The 20,588-nt window shown below is 36.4% G+C and overlaps 1 protein-coding gene across 4 annotated transcripts in view; it reads left to right on the top strand.

Moving 5' to 3' along the window:
• The window catches only part of STRN (striatin), a 69,143-nt gene extending 48,909 nt beyond the window's left edge, over window positions 1–20,234 (top strand). For 3 of the 4 annotated variants that reach the window (XM_038176736.2, XM_038176735.2, XM_038176733.2), the window contains 8 exons: window positions 2,129–2,304; window positions 3,269–3,316; window positions 3,994–4,115; window positions 5,062–5,229; window positions 7,443–7,583; window positions 9,924–10,031; window positions 11,281–11,367; window positions 11,453–20,234. In XM_038176736.2, coding sequence (XP_038032664.2) covers window positions 2,129–2,304; window positions 3,269–3,316; window positions 3,994–4,115; window positions 5,062–5,229; window positions 7,443–7,583; window positions 9,924–10,031; window positions 11,281–11,367; window positions 11,453–11,622 — 1,020 coding nt within the window. In that variant the 3' untranslated portion in view covers window positions 11,623–20,234. The remainder of the gene's footprint in view (window positions 1–2,128; window positions 2,305–3,268; window positions 3,317–3,993; window positions 4,116–5,061; window positions 5,230–7,442; window positions 7,584–9,923; window positions 10,032–11,280; window positions 11,368–11,452) is intronic. The other variant, XM_038176734.2, reaches the window with a different exon arrangement.
• The last annotated feature ends 354 nt before the right edge of the window (window positions 20,235–20,588 follow it).

Below are 20,588 nucleotides of genomic sequence, written 5' to 3'. Positions count from 1 at the left end.
TTTTCAATTAGTAATGTAGATTATTAAAATAATACTTAAAAGAGAATATTTTCCTTTTGTGGATAACAAGGTGAAACTTCTCAGATTACTAACTAGTACTGTTTATCTTTTTTTCCCTAAAATATTGCACATTGTTGTCTTAACAAATGTTTACTTCAGTTGGTTCTTATTTATTTTCTTTCTGGTTTTCTGGGCAGATAAAAGAAGCTTCATCAAATTGTAACAGACTGAGCACTGTAGCTTAGAGTATCTAAACTGCAAAATTATTACGCATAGTTAGACACAGCCATTACAGTTACAAGTAAAAGCAAATCAGGTGCTAATTTTTGGGGTCGACCACCCCCCACATCCCAAGAACTGCTATTCAAATCTCAGTTTGCCTCACTGTTGTGTTTTAGTGGAGAGAGAGAAAAGGATGCTAGCTGCCTTGCTTGTAACCCAGCTTGCAGCTCTTGCGAGTCCCGTTTGTCTCCACCTCTGCTGCTGGTCCGCTGGCTGGGATTGCCCTCCATCTACTTCCCAATTTTTAATCATAATCATCTTGTACTCTTTTGGAAGAGCATCTTTGAATGAATGAGAAACAAATCAGGGATACTATTCTGTCAGAACTGGCATGTCCTGTTAGGTGACTGAGGTGTCTGTGTGGCTGTAACAGACACGACACAGGACCTGTGCTTCTGGTACAGCAGCTGGAGATCAGGTTCTGTTCCCTCCATCACCTAAATAGGTGCTAGATGCCTGTCTTTAGGCAACCAAATTCCACTCTGGCCATCTGTGAATACTCTGTGTGTTGTACCCTTTTTGCTGAGACTTTCTTGGCCAGTCTCCAGAAAAACTGACAGAGCTAACTGTGCAGTCCTGCCCCATCCTTGCTCTGGCTCCAGCATTTGCCTGTTCCCTCTGAGCCAACTGAACTCCTTAGACTGGCAAAGAAACTGAGCTGTCTCACTGAGCAGACAGTGCATAATTACTAAAAAACATGATGAAACAAAGCCTGCTGTTTGCTGTGCCTCCTTTCTCATCGTTTAAAATCTATGGAACCTCGTAAGTGAAGCACAGTTTTTATTAATAAAGCCAGATATATATATAAAAAAAAAAGGCACTTTTGTTCTTAAACCTTTTTGTGTGTGTTCTTTGACATTCTCAAAATGTCTCTAGATAGTCATCTCTTTCTTGGAGTTAATGAAACTCAATTATTTGGGATTATCCATAGCTTTTTTTGTAATGAAATCATCAATATCTGAGTCACAGTTGTTTATGTCAATGTTTTATTAATGGACTGTTTCCAGTGGTTATGGCAAGGTAAATTTAATCATGGCAGTATTGATTGACAAAATCATAAAAGTCCATTTGGCATTTTTCATCAACATTGGTTCGGAGGAGCAGCGTTGAAGTAGCTGTTAATTTATTTTTTTTTAAAGGACTTTCTTTTTGAATCTGGTGGCATTTGTTCCTCAGTAATTGTCTGTGTATATGATAGCTTAGTGCTTGCCAGTTATATACTTAGTATGTAGCTGAGGTTTTCTTTGTTGTTGTTTGTTTTTATTGTTGTTTTTTTTTTTTTTTCCTTCTTCTGGCACAGTTTACTTGTCTGGCATTATCAGAAGCTTGTGTTGCCTTAGATGAGTAAGTTTGATGGTGTTCGTTGCTGCACTGCAAAGACATTTCTATGTTTCTATTAGATCTTTACTTTAGAGATGCTATGTTGATGGTACCTGCAATATTTAGGGACCATAGCCTGCTTGATTCAAGCCCAGTGTTAATGAATGAGCCAGTAGACTTTCAAATACTAAATCAAGTTTACAAGAGTATCAGGCAGAAAAGTACTTTTCAGCTTTTCAATCATGTAACTTAATAGATGTGGAGTATTTCATTTGCGTAGAGTGCATTGCTGCAGATGTATACTTGTTGCCTGTGTGGAATACATCTACCTTCATACTCGTTTTAAGTAGTCTAATCAGTTTTAAATGGACTGTTGCTCAAGAAAAGGTTGTTATGAAAAATAGGCAAGGTAATTTGACAACTGAAAATGTCAAACCAAAGTTCTGATTTTCACTCCTTATGCCTTCCAGATTAATTGTGAATTTACTTTTTTTCTCTTTTTTTTTTTTTAAATCATAATTATTAGATAGCAAACAATAAGGATGCATTGAGAAAGACTTGGAACCCCAAATTCACATTAAGAAGCCACTTTGATGGAATAAGAGGTCTGGCTTTTCATCCGGTTGAACCAGTGTTAATAACAGCTTCAGAGGACCATACATTGAAAATGTGGAATTTACAAAAAACAGCCCCAGCAAAAAAGTAAGATTTTTTTGTTTTGTTCCATTAAGACATTTTTCTTATATAAATGGAGCTTCATCTGGGAGCTAATGGGAATTTTTTCTTCAATTTAAGAATAGGAAAACAAGCTCTTAGAGAATTATGGAGATTTTTAAAGAGCACCAGAAGAAATCTACACATGTTCATTAATGTTTTTTTTTTTTGAAAATGGAAACTACTCACCTTTTTTATATTTTCTGTGTAGATATCCTTGCAAATTAATTTACTAGTGAAGATATTTGGATGCAGCCTTGTTAGTGTGCTTGCATCTGTATATAAATACACACGTACACTATATAAGCTTACATAGATACACACACACATGTATGCATATATCTGTGTACAGAATTAGGCATTGATGGAGTTGTTGCTAGGTTTGCTTGAACAGTCTCTTTCACGTTGCTTTAGCCGTGACGAAACAAGCAAATTTTTAGCGGGGTTAACATTGAGGGAGTAGTACCTGATACCTTTCAGGAAGCTTAGGCAAAGCCTATGGTCTTCCTGAAGTATGTGATGACAAACCCCTGATTGGTAAAGACCTGAGCAGTAGTTTAAGTGATTTGTAACTGCATTACAGCTTTGGTGTAAAAGCGAAGTGTCATAAACCTCTTTCATCAGATAGGGAGTAGGAACACAATGATATATTCCTACAGATACTGATAAGCCTCCACTACTTCCCCACTTTTGATGCACCTGCTGGTTTGATTGGTGTGTGAGAGATCTTGAACTCTCAACCTTGCAAGTCTTTAAACCAAAAATCCTATCATATTTTGAAAGAATGCAAATAATTACTAGATACAGAAAAAAATCATGTTAGGAGAAGGAGTTTTGGGGGAGACTTCAAAAGAGGTAGCACTGATTTTAAGAATTTAGCATTTTTAGATGATTTTTGTAAAGCACTGTGTAAGGTCGTATACATGTTAACATTTTCTTGTACCTCCTTTAGGAGTGCTTCTCTTGATGTAGAGCCAATATATACCTTCAGAGCACATAAGTGAGTATTTGCTAAGAACATTATAGTATTTTCAGAAATAGAATATTTTTTGAACAGAGACAGAATTTTTAAAAATTCCTGACATCAACTACTAGTGCTTCTAGTAGTGCTTTCATGTAGTGCTTCTAGTTCCCATGTTATGTAAAACACCTGCATATGTTCATTTCCTTTCTGCATAGATCTTTTTTGTCTGACACTAAGTAGAGCACAGTTTTATAAAGAAAACCATAAAAAGTATACAGTTCAAATTCAACTAAGTTTTCTTTTCGTCATCGTATCTCCTGACTTTTTGTTGGATACGCGCATGTGTAGAATGAAGTTGTTCCCAGTGAATTAAAATCTACCAAATCATTTTTATGAAGAAGCCCGTAATTTTTTAAAAGGGAAAAAGTTACTTAAGTAAAATAACAAAGCCTGTAGTTTCAAAGTGTAAGACATTTCATATTTCATGTTCATAATGACTAAATTGTTCTGACCATAGTTACATTACCAAATATTGTGGAGGTTTTCTTGTGGGAAGTGTTGCAGCATATCACCTGAGAATGCAGAATTTCTGTTGCAAACAGTGCAGCAAATTTATTGCATTTTTTGTGGAAATTTGAGGATTTGATTGACATTGTTCATCACTTAATGAAAATGTTAATAGTCAACTTGTTGGGGGTTGGGGTTTCTTCCAGTGGACCAGTGCTTTGTGTGGTGATGAGCAGTAACGGTGAACAGTGTTACAGTGGTGGAACCGACGGCCTCATCCATGGCTGGAATACAACCAACCCGAACATCGACCCCTATGACTCTTATGGTATGTTGTTGTCAGCAACATCAACAAATGATACATCTAGTGACATTAATGTTAAGTGGTTAAAATAGTATAATAGGTATGTAATACTTCTTGGAAAATTGAAAAGAGTAAATTGAATATTGGCTTCAATTGCTTTAAGTAAATTTTTGTTTTAATACTGATTATTTGTTGATGAGAAGATGTAGAGCTTAGGGATATGGTTTAGTGGGGACTGTTAGCGTTAGGTGAGAGGTTGGACTCGATGATCTTGAGGTCTCTTCCAACCTAGAAATTCTGTGATTCTGTGATTTTCATAGAGTGCTTTGGTCTCTTCACAATTTTGATAAACAGCTGAGTTGAAAAAGTATAAGGTTAAACTAAATACTCGGCAAGTGCAGGAAATGTGTATTTTAATGTCCTTTTCTTTGACAAATCTCTGTGCATTTGAGATAAGAAGAGGTTGTCTAGTCTGAGACCAAAGCTGTTAATGTTTTCTGTGAACTGATAAAAAGACCTAGTTCAGTAAGGTTTACCAGATCTGAATGGGTCTCAGCCTTGTGTCTGGGTTTTAAAACATTCTTCACTTCAGATATGCTTGGCCTCAAAGTTGTATTTTGAAGAAAAAAAAAAAAAAGACTAATATGCCATTAATGGTTGCTTGAGAGAGAATTATGAAATGGAAGTCTGTTTTCCAAACTTTGATACTGTCCTTTCTGCTTAAACTTTGATTTATTCCATTAGTTACAAACCAAATACCATGTATGCTGATGAAATTAAAGTATCTTCATCCCAGAATAATTGAAACTATTATGTTGGCATGATCTGGTTATGTTGGTGGTTTTTTTTGTTTTGTTTTGTTTTATGGACTAGCTTGTTGAGGCTGGTCCATAAGCACATAGACCAAGATACAAATATTGAGTTAATGCAATCTTTGTTCTGAAATGTTTCGTTTGTCTTTTGTTCACAGATCCTACTGTTCTAAGAGGTGCTTTTGTAGGCCACACAGATGCAGTGTGGGGTCTGGTTTACAGTGGCACACACCAGCGTTTGCTGTCCTGTTCAGCAGACGGCACTATACGTTTATGGAAAACTACAGAAATTGCTCCAGCTCTCAATATATTTAATGATAATCAAGGTACAGAAAAGTGCCCTAACTTAAAGTTCATTACTGCTATTCAGAATGTCATAGTTTTGGCTATTGAGTAGAAATCTTTCTTGGTTTTTTTTCCTGGATTTTATATCTCAATGGGTGTTTTTGTGGGGTAGTAAATTTTGAGTCTCTTCTCCTTTGACACCAGCTAATATCGATACCTACACACAGGGGGATGCACACATTTAAAAATTACTGCAGGTTGTCTGCTGGTGTTACTAGATCCATGGAATATAATGCATCCACTACATAATTGATATTCAGACTGAGCTTCCATTAGGCCTTTGCTTCTGGTTTGGCCAGAATAAAAATCCCTTATTGCCAGAGCAATTTGGAACAGTCAGTGCTTAGGCTTAGGGCAGTGGCCTAGTACCTTTCTAGGTGAGGTTCCTTGTTGCACTGACAAGGAAATAGAATTGCCAGATTGCAATTGATTTTCTAGTTTGTGCATTAAATAAAAAGCAATAATCTAGTCACCCTAAGTGCTGCTTATTGGAAAAAAATTAGTCCTTAGGATTTAGTTGCTAAAATATGATGCACAGACCAAAATCCCGTTCTTTAGAGACTAACTTCTTGGAGTTGCTGTTTCAGTAAACGCTCTAGAAGGAGTCACTTGACATTGACTTGTCTTAAGAACCATTTTACACGTAATGCTTCTAAAGGTAACTCACAAACCAAGGCAGTTCTTTGGTTCTTACGAAAAACTTCGAGGCAAAATAAACTTTGGCAGAACTGAACAGACTTTCTGAACTATGGTGTAAAGCTGATCAGTTCTGTCGTTACTTGTTAGTTTAAATAGACTGAGCAAAATAGAAACAGTTCTGGCAAAACTATGTTTCCAAAAGTCTGCAGGGTTCTGTCAGAACTGTAACTGCTTCACTTCCAGCTTGCCTACCTCTCTACTTTGAAGATTTCCTGGAAGATTTTTTGGTTTTGATTTAAAAAAAAAAAAAAAAGTTATTAAATTAATGAGGGGCAAATGGGAGAGGATAGTTTTGACTCACAGAGTTAATCAGTATTTTTTTATATTCTAAACTGTGATTAAAACTCAGACGTGAAATTCAAAGGTTCTTCTTTGAAACAGAATTTTGCCTATGGCTTACTAAAAACTTGAACAAACACTCTAAAATATTCAGCAGTCATCCCTCAAATCCTTTAGATTAACCATTGTGGGCTTACCAGGAAGCTGCAGGTAAGCAGGCATTGCAGTGATAGAAAAGGTCACTTCAAAACAGTACAGGTTTCATCTTCATGACTGTCTTTTTTGGCTTTACTGTGGTATCTATAGTGACTTAACATTTCTGAGCACACAGTGCATGCAAGATGTTTCTTCCATGAGCAAGGTGATGACACTCCTGCATTATCTGGATCAATGGACATAGGTTACTTAACTTGGGTATTTCACTATATACCTCTCTTCCTTCTCCTGACATCTGTTGGAACTGATAGTGTTCTTTCACATAGTTGGTAGAGACCAATACATTTGAGGAGAGAAATTTTAAGGGTTATTTCTTATACCCAAGATCTGTTCATCTGACCTTCTGTCCAGTAGTGCTCAGGTATCCATGGTGTAAAGACATTGGGGGTGCATGTGTGTGTGTGTTTATATATGTATATATATATGTGTGTGTGTGTATATATATATGTATATATATATCATAATAGGCACAATGGAAAAAAGTTCTGAGTTCTGTGATATGAGCTGAAAAATGTATTTATGCAACTTTCCATGCTGTTAGTGTCAGCAGATAAAATTTAGATCTGGAAACCTTTTTTTTTTTTTAATGTCTGAAGTCCAGGTTAATAACAACTTAAAATTGTCTGTCTTGTAAATGATTTTTCCACTTTGATATCATGTCCTTAAACTAGAGGTTAGGTTGAACATTTTTCTCAGAGTTAAGGGAAGAAAAAGGACAGGGAGCTGGAGAGAGTGAAGGTTCCTATTGCCAGTAGATTTCTGTCTAGCCCCAGTTCCAGACAGAGCATCTTAGTAAAGAATTGTTCATATGCATACCAGAAAAATAGGATTAAAGAAGTGATCATTCGGGGCAATCTGTTTAGATTGGTATATAGTGTAGTTTTAAAAATGTAACATTTCTTTTCATATCCATGACCCTTTAAATGTCAAAGTGCTTAGTGTTCTTTTATCTTTTTTAACAGTCGAATCTTACAAAAATAATCTCTACATTATTTTCTAGAAATGGGAATTCCTTCATCAGTAGATCTCGTGAGCAGTGACCCAAGCCTGATGGTAGCATCATTTAACACTGGACACACTAGCATTTTTAACATGGAGACACGACAACGAATTCTTACCTTGGAGTCTGGAGTAGATACTAGTATGTATCCAAAAAAAAAAAAAACCATATATTGCTTAAGATCAACTCAGATGCTATTAATGTTTTTTTTTCAGTGTTTTCAAGCAGTCAGTCAGATGACTTGTTATGATATGTTATTATTTGTCAGATAACAAGTTAGGATAACTTGAAGCATTAATTATGTTAAATACTGTATTTTAAGGTGTATCAGTAAGTTGTTATTACTATACCTGAGTGCGTGGGCATTTCAGTAGCAGAAGAGTGAATATAATTTTGAAAGAAGGTAGAAGAAACAACTGCAAACACTCTAAAATATCCTTCGAGGAATAGCGATGGAAGGAAAAGCATAGATTTCCCAGGCTTCTTTAATAGAGCCCAGTGATCTTGTCAGCTTCAGGATTTTCTATTCTCTCTTTAGTCCAAAATTGCAAGGTAGAGGTAATACCAGGCAAATCTAAAGTTGAATTTATTAAAAATTTGGGAGCGTGTGAGGGACTTCCCTTATATTTTTTGTCAGAGCTATCACTTTTCTAAGTTTTGTATAGACATCCGACTCATTTGCAGTTGGTCTTTCTTTGAAGTTTTCACCATAGGAGATGAACATAACTCAAGTGAAAGAGTATTCAAAGTCCTACATAATGCTTTGGATTATGGCAGTGGCCAATATCACATGCTCTGGAGGAAACTGTAATTAGCCTGCTATCAATAAATTATTTTATCCTGGCATTAGGAATGAGACCATAATGAGCTGAAGCCTGAAGTTTCATATTCAGGCCAAAATAGTAAACTGATAACAACGTAAATGTTCAATCCTTCTTAAATTTTTGTTAACTATTTTTTGCCTAAAAGTTTTATGTCAGTGAATTCTATTGTCCAATTGTATTTTTATAAGGGAGTAAGCCCTTCTTGTTAGCTCGTTTGCTTGTCTGTTTTAAAAGTAGTTGAACAACTCTGTTGTTTCATAAGAGGGAACAGAATATCCCATCTCCCTTCTTTGCGTTATTACTTCTTTTTTTTTTGTATCTTTTGTTTCTGTCTGAAAAAATAGTCCTGAATCACCTATCTCTATTCAGTGAAGTTTTCTTCTTGCCATTTGTTTTCACTTCCTCCTCATTACTGTTATTTAGGAGTATTCCTTTTTAAAAAGGAAGACCATGGTATAACCAGCAGTCTCTGTTTAGTGTTTTCAGTTACATAACAGTACTATAATACTTACGTATATTAGAAAACACAAACTTGTACAAGAACAAATGGAACGATGCAAGAGGAGAATGAATCACCTGAAATGCCCTACCACCACCATATAGGGAATCTGCTGTTCAGTGAGGGCCTCATTCTGTTTAGCATTTTATAAATTAAGGAAAACTGGCTGTGATGCAGTCTCATGCTTTTAATAACTTGTAGGGGTGTTTATTAATAAAAATGTTTTTGCCTCAGTTAACACTTTTGGTAATTCTTAAGTGTCCTATGGAAGGTTCAGATCCTATAGTCTTTTATTTTGTTTATAAGATTTTGATTAGCTGATCTGACTGTTCTTGGCAGCAGGTTAACTGGATACAGTCAGCTCCTCCAGGGAAAAAAATACATAACTGTGTTTTGATAATTTGTGGAATGGCTGTGTTTTGCCTAGTAGTCTGACCCTCTTTAATACCACTCTTGTAGTAGTCTGTGTGTCACATCAATGCCTAGGTTTCCAGTCAAAAAATGAACCACCAAAATATCTTTCTTTACTTTAATTTCCCAGTTCCTCTGTGTGTGTATAAATATAAAATAATGATGTTCCAAGATTCTTGAATGCTAGGAAAATGATTCTCACAAATAGCCGGGTATGCTTTTCTTCAATTAGAATTTTAATCAGCGTGTATCAAATGCTGGTAGATGGGTATTGTTCTGTGGGGATGAGAGCAAGGGGTCCTGTTTGCTTTGAAACATACAGCTAATTATGTTAATTTTTCCCGTACTGCCTGTTTGCTATGGAAAAAGTTTATCTGGACAAGAGGAGGAATGTGGAGGTGGGAAATGCAAAAATAGTATTTTCATTCATTTCTTGGTTCCCTGTCTTACTTGATGCACCTATCTTAAATTATAGCAAGAAGTTAGACTGTGCCTATTTGTATTTACACTCATTTGTAAAGTTAGTTTATGTCTCTATGTGTTCATAATTTGGAAAGAGTAAAAAAGTTTTTAGAGTTTTTAAGAGTTTTTAGAGTAAAACAGTTTATGTAAGGTTTTCGGTTGAGTTTCCATCACATTAGGGAAAAAATTGTATTGCAGATAAGATTGATTACTTATTTTTTAGTAGCAATCTTTCAAAGCACTTGGCAATTTACATGTGTTGATGAGTATGATTTTTTTTCTTAGCAGTCAGTTCCTCCTGTCAGATAAATAGAGTCATCAGTCATCCAACTCTTCCAATTAGTATCACGGCTCATGAAGACAGACACATCAAATTCTATGACAACAATACAGGTATGCGTATCTTTGGCAGGACTTAGTCATAGTAGTTGTAGGACATAACAAAAATTTCATTATGGTTAATATTATTCAAACAAATGCTGAGGGATACAAAGAATTGAATATTCCCTGAAAAAGAAATTGTCTTTTCATTGTTAGAGCCCCAAAATTACCAGTCTATATAAAAATGTATTGGGTAATTAGCATGAAGAGAAGCTTCTTTTTAGTTTGCATGTCCTTATGTTCATTGTGGGTACCTGAATTCTTTTGATTTGAGGGCAGGAAGCTTGGGCACTTCCTTAGTTCTTTAAAGATCTCTGCTTAATGGTTTCCTTACAGGGCATCATTCTCAATTTGACATACTGTATTTCTCCAAATCTCTTCTGCAGAAACAGCTGGACACTTACAGTGTGTTTTCTAATTTGTAGTGAGAGTTGCACTAAGATGTGTAATAAAAATGCTGTGACTTTAAAGGAATTTTTGGTAGGAATAGTAGTATTAAATTGTTATTCTTACCGTGAATCTTGTGAATTGTTATTCTGACTGTGATAATCTTTAGCCTGTGACTTCTTTGTTTCCAGGTCACACTGCCCTAAAAGTTAAAGTGAGATTTTTCAATATTTTTGTTGATTATAAGTTAGCTACTCCCCCCATGTGTGTTAAATAAGAAGAGGTCAAAGCACCCAAGGGAAGCTGAGAAAAAAGCTGAAAATAGATGATTTGTTCAATGATATAGTTCTGTAATGTACAGTAGAGGAAACACTGAGCTTTTCATATTATTTTTGATTTTCAGCAGCTTAGAAAATACATTTGACCCATGTTTTCTTATTTTTCATATCAAATCATTGCTATAACCATAATAATACGCTGTAATAGAACATTAATTCCCTCTGGGTTCATTAAAATTATCCCATATTCTTATTTAGTTTATTTCACTGTTTATCACTATATTCAGCCCCTGTCCTTCCAAGTCAAAATCTTACTGCTGGACTCGCTTAAGTCACTTCATGTGCAGATACTTAATGTGCACAGGGATTGTAGCATCAAGGCGGTTTTGCCCACACAAAACGAAGGGCTAGCAAAGTTTGTGGTATTGGTTCTGCATCTTTCCTGAGACTGTAAACATTAAAAGAATGGCAGCTTCATATTTTTTCCTGATTCAGTCATGGGAGAAAATAATGTATTATTAAACAGACTGTGTTTAAGCAGTGAATATGAGTATCAGTGAATTCCAGAAAAATAACCTAAATCTTTTCTTTCAAAGGCAAACTGATCCACTCCATGGTAGCTCACTTAGATGCGGTTACAAGTTTAGCTGTTGATCCTAATGGCTTGTACTTGATGTCCGGCAGTAAGTACATGAAATTTCATTTTCCTTTTCTCACAGTGGTGGCAAAAATGAGACTTACAAAGAAAACCATTTCCCCTTTCTCTAGGTCATGACTGTTCGATTCGCTTATGGAATCTTGAAAGCAAGACCTGCATCCAAGAATTCACTGCTCATCGCAAAAAATTTGATGAGTCCATTCATGATGTGGCATTCCACCCATCCAAATGCTATATTGCCAGTGCAGGAGCAGATGCCCTGGCGAAAGTGTTCGTATGACAGAGAGCTTCCATTTCAACTCTAGCTTTGTATATATTTAACCAGCTGCACAAAAGAGAAGAGGTGGGCATGAATCTTCTTATCCTGCCCTATAATTCAGAGAATGTTTGTAAGTGTTTAGTTTTTGCAGGGTGCTGTTTTCTAAATTGAAGTTTGTTCTGGTTTCTGTGAGCTCAGCTGGTGCTGAGAGCTTGGAAACTCTCAGTTTCAAATAGTTCAAAAAAAAAAAAAAAAAAAGGCGCTTTTATTTCAGAGGGTGTGAATTTTCGTCCAGGCAGGCCTTGGGTGAAACTAGGTCTATGTATTCTCTATTAATAAAATGGAGTACTGGAAAGAAGGGGTTTAATTGCTTCAGGGAGAGGGAAAAGAGGGAAACTTTCTGGGATGCTTCTCATTGAGGAATCGTGATGTGCTTAAAAATCAAATCACCTGGAAAAAGTGTCAGTTCACGTGCTCATTACTGTGTCTTGTGAGAGGCACTTTGTCATCCCTTTGGTATTACTAAGCAGATTGTTCAGAGAGAGGTAGCTGATGCTTAATCTCAGCCACCTGGCTGCTAGCTTAAGATAAATGTGGTTAAAGGAAAGCAAGTTACTAACATAAATTGAAAATACAGTGAAGTTTTATTAAATCTTCTGTGTTATACAGCAAATATTTAGTTTGCAAAAAAAAATTATATAATTTTTTTAAAGACTGCGTTAGTGTGTGGCTAGAAGCTGAGCCTTTAGTCCCAATTAACAACAGACTGAAGCAGTCTGTATATACTGTAGTAGCAGATTAACTTATTCAGATTTATAATGCTGTTTATTCTTGGAGATCTGGCACAAGAAATTATCATAAGACTTCCCAAAGAAACTATTTTACAATATAACTATCAAATGTTCATCTCCTTCTGTTCCTGCTTAAAAAAAAAAAAAAAGGTATCGTTCTGGGCATTGTGGTACCATGACATGTTTAATTACTTTTGAAGATTAAACCTATGCCTGATGCTTTGTGTGAGTCCTGCTAGTGTAATAGTTGCCAACACAAAGTCAGTCTGAAAGATTCTGCCACTTCTAGAGGTATTTCCATACTTCAGCGTTTGTGGAACTTCTCAACGTGTCCACTTCACTGGGTGTATTATGCCATTAATTGGATTACCTGAAAAATGAGTGCTTTTTTAAGTTATTCAACAGATGTGCTTCTCTGTTGATACAAGTGGCAAATAACTTTTAAAACAAATTTTAGTGATTTTATCCATTCTTAAAGGAAAGTGAGTGGATTCTTTTCCGTATCATGAGAGTTTTTACTACTCTTCAGTCTGAAGCTGGCATTTTCCTCAGAAGGAAAGGCAGAATTGATGCTGGAGATTATTTCTGGTGCTGGTGTAAGTAGGAAAGAACCCAATCCATGCAACTCTTCCAAATACCAGCGTGAGGTTAAGACTGGAAACTGATAAAAAATCTTTACCTTTAAACTGACACTTTTTAAGAAGGAATCATTGAAAGATACCAACATAGGGTTTGACCATGTTGTTTTTAGTGTGATATTTGGAGATGGGACCACATTTGAAGCTGAACTCAGAGTTTAGATTAACTGTATTATTTAGAATAAAAGATTGACCTGTGCTGTTTGAGCCTGCAACACGTTACTGCTAAAATATCCTGGAATACCTTTTGTTGCTCAGAATATTCAGATATGTCACTTCATGATATTGATATGCAATATATTTCCATAGATAAGATTAGAACTTTTACCGTGAAACAGATGACTACAATAGTAAATCAGATTATTTAGTTTTTATAAAGTGTGTTGGTTATGATGAAAAGGGGGAAACTTGGCTGCAAAACTGAGCATTCAACTTTGTGAGAGTTCTGTGTACTTGACTCATATTCTTTCAGTGTCATTATTTTATTTTCTTTTTGGAGAGGAAATTACAAAGATTTATTTGAAAAATTCTAAAAGCTATGTATATTATATATGTGTATATATATTGTAAACTTGTATTAAATGTCTAGTAAGGGAAGACTCCATGGGTGCATTTTAATGTTTTAGTATTAAGAGTTCTCTTGAGTTTGTGTATACAGAGGATAATGGCGTGAGTATGAAATGAATGTTGTGCTTTTGCTTCCACCATATGATATGTAGTTAGTTGTTTAAATTGCTGTACATAAAACTAATAGGCCAGCATGCTTGTTTTTTAAAACTGTCATTCTGATTACAATTGGAATGTAAGAAGTGGCTGTTCAAATGTGAATTGAAAGATGTTTCCTTCTCACTATTGAGCTCTTGCTCAAACTGAAAAGTGTTTTTTTTTTTTTTTAAAGCTGGCAATAGCTAGAGGAAGAGGTGCCTTTAAAAAACAAAACAAATGTAGCCTTACAAAGAGGTTGTGGAGTATATATATTTTTGTGCTGGTCTTCATAATTGATGTCAATGTCTTTTTACTGTACTTGGTCACGTACTTGTAGGACTGCGGGGTATTGTGCATGAGCCTGCCAGATCTTCTGAACATCATCATAGGAGTTAGGGATGGAAAAATTATTTAGGTTATCTAGTCCATCTGTTTGCTAAAGCCGGATTGTAGACTTGTGCATTTTAATATTGTCTTGGCCAGTGAGGTTTTGTATATGTTCTAAACGATTAGGCTTCCTTTGGAAGATTATTTCAATGATTGCTTCTCACTGACAGGAGGAATTATGTGATGTTTAGTAGTTCTTTTTGTAATGTCATGCCAGTATTCCAAGCCATGTTTTGTGCCATTTAAAATATTTCTAATCACTTTTGTAATTTGGAACCTGCAGGTAGGCAGTACTTTCTAGCTGTGTATTTCCATTTCTTTCTACTTTCTTCAAGCTATTTTTCAGTCTGCTCTTTTTATACAACTCTTCTTTTGTTTTCAGCTTTTTAGCTCATTTCTCCATGTCTTGGTGCCCACAACACCATTGCGTATGCAATGAGTTGTTGGACTTAGTCTGAAGCTGATCTGGTAAATGTGGTTTGTCCATGTCCTCCCCCCAGCCCAAAACACAATGCTTTTGTGTAGGAAGTCCAAACTTCTTGGTTTGGTGTCTAACAAGCCCGAATCTTAGTTCTGACAAAATAAGATTTTTTACACATAGACTAAGCATTGCTGCTTCTCATGTTTCTCTCTCACTTTCAGTGTGTCTTTATGATTCTTTTGCAGCTAGGTACTTAACTTCTGTTTCACGATTAACCTGTTTTTTAAGCTTTGAACTTCTGAGTGCGCTAATTTTTTTTTTTTCATTTTACATGCAGCTCTTTCTGGTTCACTATAATTGGTAACTTTCATGAATGTGATACGTGCATCTAAAGATGTAAATGAGACTGGACCTAATGCTTATTCTTGGAAAAAAAAAAAAGCAAAAACATTTTTCTGCAACTCTATATTGCATTTTACCATTAAGTTTTTTCCTGTATGCAATATACATGCTACATTTTTTTTAATGGTTAACTCATATAATTTTTTAATGTACTACTGTGCTACTGATTTTGGTTTTACTAACTAATTTAATGGGAGAATTTGCAATCCTTTCATAAATTGAAAATTGTTCCACTAGGTTTTTTAAGTACTTTCATTTTTATTTATAATTTACTTCACTGTGCTGTGTGCTTTCACGTATTTGATTTGGTTACCAAAACTCTTGCACAAAATGATTTGGAATAGCCTGGAAGAAGCTCTAGATATAATTCTACTGTGGAATACATTTCCCTCACTGCTATATAATCCTTGGGCTTGCTTTTTATTGTGCCTCAATGACAGAAGTGTTTTGACACACCAAGTAAAAAATTTAGCTTACTAGAAAATCACCTGATGATTATTTTCAGATCTCATTCATCTTTATTTTGATTTAAAAACAAACAAACAAAACAAAGCTTCTTTACCAAGAAGTGTGGACAACTACATGCTATATAGCGTGGGTTATTTTTCTAGTCTGTATTCAAATAACATTATTGTAGCAGTCCCATACGTGATGTGTTTGAGTAAAAGTGTGATGTTCACTATACAGCTTTGTGATTGGGCGGTGCAGCACCATTTTGCAGCTGTGAATTTAAATTAAACAGAAGCTTGTCCTTCTGAATAAATGTAAAACAGATAAAGGACTTAGTTATGCCACCCTTTGCAGTACACCTGTGTGTTAAAACACAAGGTGAGGGAAGGGAACACATCTGAAATCAGTGTCATTTTGGGGAACAGCACTTTCCATAACCTGATGTGTCACATCAGCAGTGTTTCCTTGTCAGAAGCGTTAGTCCATCCCACAGGAAACAAGAAATTAAAAAGCAGGCATAACCATCTGATAAGCAAGTCTTCTGAATGCCTCTCAAGATGTGTGTTTGGAAGCATTTTCAGACTGTGGTTTGGCAGCGTCTTTCCAGACTGTTCTGGGCAGCCTACTTGACTGTGAAGCATTTAATACAAATTATATCTAGTAAATCTAGTAAAACCTGGTAAAGTAGGCTGAGTTATGGAAGAAAGCGCAGTTACTGTGTTTGTGCCTGTACAAGACAGCTCTGGAACAGTCTTCTTTGCAGAAGCATCAGACTGGCAATCTAACGTGAATAATTTCTGCAGCATGAGAGTTCCTACAAATGAGATCATTCATATTTTACTTAAGATCTGTAGGCAGGGGTCATTTGGATCGTGCTGAGCAGTGAGGGAATCAGGGAGGCTGTTTACTGAGCTCTGGAAGGTTGAGCAAGTTAAGTGGCCAGAACCAACGTGCCCTCCATGGAACTTGTGTCATCTCAGCAGAATCAGGCTGGGAAGCAGTGCAGATTTAGCCTGATGGTATCACAGGGAGCAAAGGAAAACCCTTCAAATATAGAGTGGCAAGTTAGCGAGGCTTTCCCATAATGATTCTTCAGATTTATTCATTTGTTCCACTGGTTGCAGGTTGTATGAAGGACAAATTCTAGTGTATGTTCAGATTCCAAATTACGCCCTTTTGTGTCAAAGGTGAATATCATTCGAATTTCAAACTATGTCACTTTAGACAAGGTGCCCCATTTGCATACGTTGCTCAATATTGCTTTGTCATCTTGATTTTACTTTCTCATATAAATGAATAGGACCAGCAGTTCCAGGTGATTTGTGACTTGCTTAGCCTGCATGTCTTTTCAGCTTTCTTGTGGGTGAGCTGGAATTCTGATCAGCTTCATGGAAACTACTGTGCAAAGATGCTGCTGCTTATAATACAGCATTTAAAAACATTCTGAAAATTGTGGCTGTATGGTGAAAATTGTCTTGGCCTACAGAGTGAAAAACAAACATCAGAATATAATAGTGAAATGTTCACATATGGTAAATTGGTTTGTATAAAATGTTGCAGTCTGACACAGTCATTGATTTTTTTATTTTTTTTTTTTGACATCTGCTGCTGGTGAGCATCATAGTGGTGTTGAGATGTTAGTATTGAGTGACAGAGAGGAAACAAAGATTTTTCTGAAAAACCTGTTCTTCCCTCCCCGCCCAAATCTGACAAATGTTTCAGGAATCTTCCTTTTTCCATAAGGACATGGAGGCGTTGAGAATGTTCTATCTAAATCCGGCAATATCTTTAGTTGAAGATGTTACAATTGGTGAACCGTGCTGGCTGCTTCATCAGTTTAGAGAAGAACAGTTACTGAAACTAATGGCCCGTGAACTGCTAGGCAAAACCTCTGCAATGTTTCTGCTGAGCCGCAGTGAAACTGGTAAGAACCCAAGTCATAGGCAGTGTTTAATCCATCACGTTAAAGATGGACTGACCAACAAGAAGTAACCCACATTTTGAAAGGTAGCCTTAGGCCCAACAGAGCGAATGAACAAACGTGGGGAGTAGGGGGGGACTAAAATGACTTGTGTGTAAATAGCCTTTGCTCAGACAAGTGCTCTTGTTCGGCTGGTGGGACTCATCCCGGGAGGGAAGCTCCGGGTAAATGGGACCTTTAAAATGATGCTTCTGCCTGTGCTTACATATACACATGTATGTGTGTATATGTATGTGTGTGTGTCTATGTGTGTATTTGTATACATCTATATACACACCAGTTGTGCAGGTTATCAGTCTTCTGTATTCTGATTTTTAATCTTCCCACTTAAATCTTTCTTTAGGCTATATTTTCCTTGGAATCTTAAAATCCCATCTGCAGTAGACTCTCATTGCAAGGTATATTTCTTAAAGGACTATTGTTTTTCTTTCAGACTGTTTTTTGAAAGGTACCGGGGTTTGGGCTTCGGTCCTCCTCCTCCCACCACCAAAAGGCTGTTCTGTACCTCCTTATTCCCAGTTCATTTAAGTCTGCTGAGTTCTCTCTTATCCCACCTGCTGACCTAATTTTGCTGCTGTGTTGTCAGTTGTGAAGACTTAGGAAGTACTGTGCCATTTAGGGTTTCTAATAATCTCAATTCTACTACAGAAGGTGTAATTCCAGTTCCATAGTACAGTTTGTGGGTCTGAACAGGGTCATCGTCAAGAGAGATTTGTTGCTGGATGACAAAGTATAGATGAACTAAAGTGTCATTCAGTAACATGTGCCCTTCAGCCCATCCTGACCAAGTTGTGGTGTTGTGTGCTCCACTAACTTTGTGCAGTCTGTGCTGCCAAGCCACTCTGTGATCCTGGGAGGTCGCCCCCGTGGTCAAACCATGCCTGCACGTGTGCTTTTGAAGCTGCCTTGTGTGGACAATTCCCTCTGCTTGGATTGCAGCCCCCCCCAGATTGTTCCTTGCTATTTCACAGAAAGCCTTGGTCCCCACACCAGTGTTAGGCTGTAAAGCTGAGAAGATTTACGCAGCTGGATTTGTCCTGCTCTGCAAGGAAAGGGATAACTTGTCTCCAAGCCAAATATTTTCATTGCTTTGCATTACTTACAAAAGCAGCCAAAAACATTGTATAAGGGAAAAGCAATGGACTTCAAGCTAATATTTTTCCATTGAGAATTTATTTTTTTATTTTTCCTATCATTGAGATAGTGCTTTTTGAATGTAGATTGTTTTCAGATGTATGGCTCCTAGAATTGTCTCCATGCAGTCAGGCATCTACAAACATGCATAGGTTTTGAAAACTGTCTCATATGTGAGCACTTTTTCTGGAAATGCGAAATGAGCGTGTTTGCTAATAATTTCTTGTACCTTTATAGCCCAAACAGACTGAAAAGCAGTCTTGTGCTATATTTTCCTTGAATTGTGCACCTGAAACTTACAGAAATCTGTGATAAGAAAAATATTGTTGCTGTAAGATTTTCTATTAATATTTGCAGCACATACCTGCATTGTATTTCATATAAATATCCCCAGCTGTTTTCTTTTAAAAGAAACTGTCAGGTTAAAAAATTAAAAAAAAAAAAAGCAAATTTCTTTATGGGATTTTCACTAGTAAAATTGAAGTAATTTTCAGCATGATCACAGTTTGGGTTGTTGTTGTTTATATTCAACTACTCCCCCTGCAAAACAAAAGGAAAACCTATTGAAGTTAGTTACCTGACAGTTCTTTCAGAGAAGGTGCCAGAGGTAGGAACCACTTAAATGTTAGTAATTCCGTTTGCTCCTCTTCTGTTTTAGGCCACTTCCATGACAGTTGATAGGAAAAGGCTACTGTGACTTATATATGAACTCTTGCTTAAACAGCTAAAGGAAGTTAAGATTCCCCTTCAGAATTATGCTGAGGTTATGATTTTGCACGCCAGTTTTGAATGACTACTTTGAAAAAATGTTGGGCTTCAAGTGTCTTGCAAAGTGGTGAATCCAAATGAGAAATGCCTACTTGTTGAGTAATAGTCTGCTTGTCAGTTTGTGTATGGCTCGGTACAAAGCCGTCGAACTACAATACCACCAAACTACCTTGTTTAAATGCTACTCTTGTACAAAAGTGAATGTGTTTTTTTTTTTTTTCTTTTTTTAAGTGAGAAATACTGTTTTCTAATTTGTGAAGGAAATAGTTTTCTTGGGAGTAAGGATTCAAAAAACTCACATGTTTCAAAGATTTCAGAAAGGCTTCTTGTGGGGGAAAAAAAAAGTGAAAAAGTGATCATTCTCCAAAGATCAAAGATTTGATAAGCCTTTATAAGAAAAAGTATAAATATTTGCTATACGTGAAAATACTTCTTCAAACACTTAGTATTAAACTTTTACTAAAATTCAATATTTTAAAATCCTGGATAAATATCTGAAATGACAAGATAGAAAATTCAGAGGGAGATTATTTTGAAATACACCACTATATTTTTGAGCTTCTTGATTGCAGCCCTGAATTTTCTCTTTTTCACTGCAATTCATACTTTGTGAAACTTCTTGGATAGGTTCTATTTAAAGCTATATTCACCTGCCTGAATAATCCAGATAACTATTTTGTCATTAAAATTATATAGATCTGCATATGTTAGTGTGCCATTTAAAATGAGACCACGTTGAGGTAACCACGCAGGTATTTATATTGATATGACAGTAGTGAAGTGGGATAGCTGTATACTGTACCCGCGTTCTGTGCTGAGCAAAATCACATGGACTTCCAGAAACAAGCAATGGTTTTTAAGAGCAGCTTTATTTAATGTTACAGCAGCAAGTAAGTGTCATTTGTACCATATAATTATGTAAATTGGGTGCTAATAAATACTATTTTTCAACATTTTGTATTGTGTTCATAATTCTGTTTTTTTCTCCTAAAGTTTGTGCTCTTGGAGTATGTACCGGAAGGGGGAAGTGCACACAGTCTAGTGCCTTGGTTGTGGAGGGGCTCGAGGTGACTTCATGTGAACCTTTTGAACTGCACCGAGGGTTACCGTTTATGGGGCTGTCTCAATTTCTCCGTTCTCCATATGCCTTGTTTTTGTACTGTTCTGTTGCCTCGTCACTGTTGGCACCCTGCATAAGGCACGCGGTCCCTGCTGTCTGCCTCGGCTGAAGACGCGTGCAGGGTGGGAACGGTGCGGTTGCTCAGGAACTATCAGCCTCCCCTGATCACGGTGAAACGTGGTGAGCTTCC

This window comes from Anas platyrhynchos, chromosome 3, assembly GCF_047663525.1.
Source record: "Anas platyrhynchos isolate ZD024472 breed Pekin duck chromosome 3, IASCAAS_PekinDuck_T2T, whole genome shotgun sequence".
Classification (NCBI taxonomy): Eukaryota; Metazoa; Chordata; class Aves; order Anseriformes; family Anatidae; genus Anas; species Anas platyrhynchos.
This window is presented reverse-complemented; position numbering and strand designations above follow the sequence as displayed.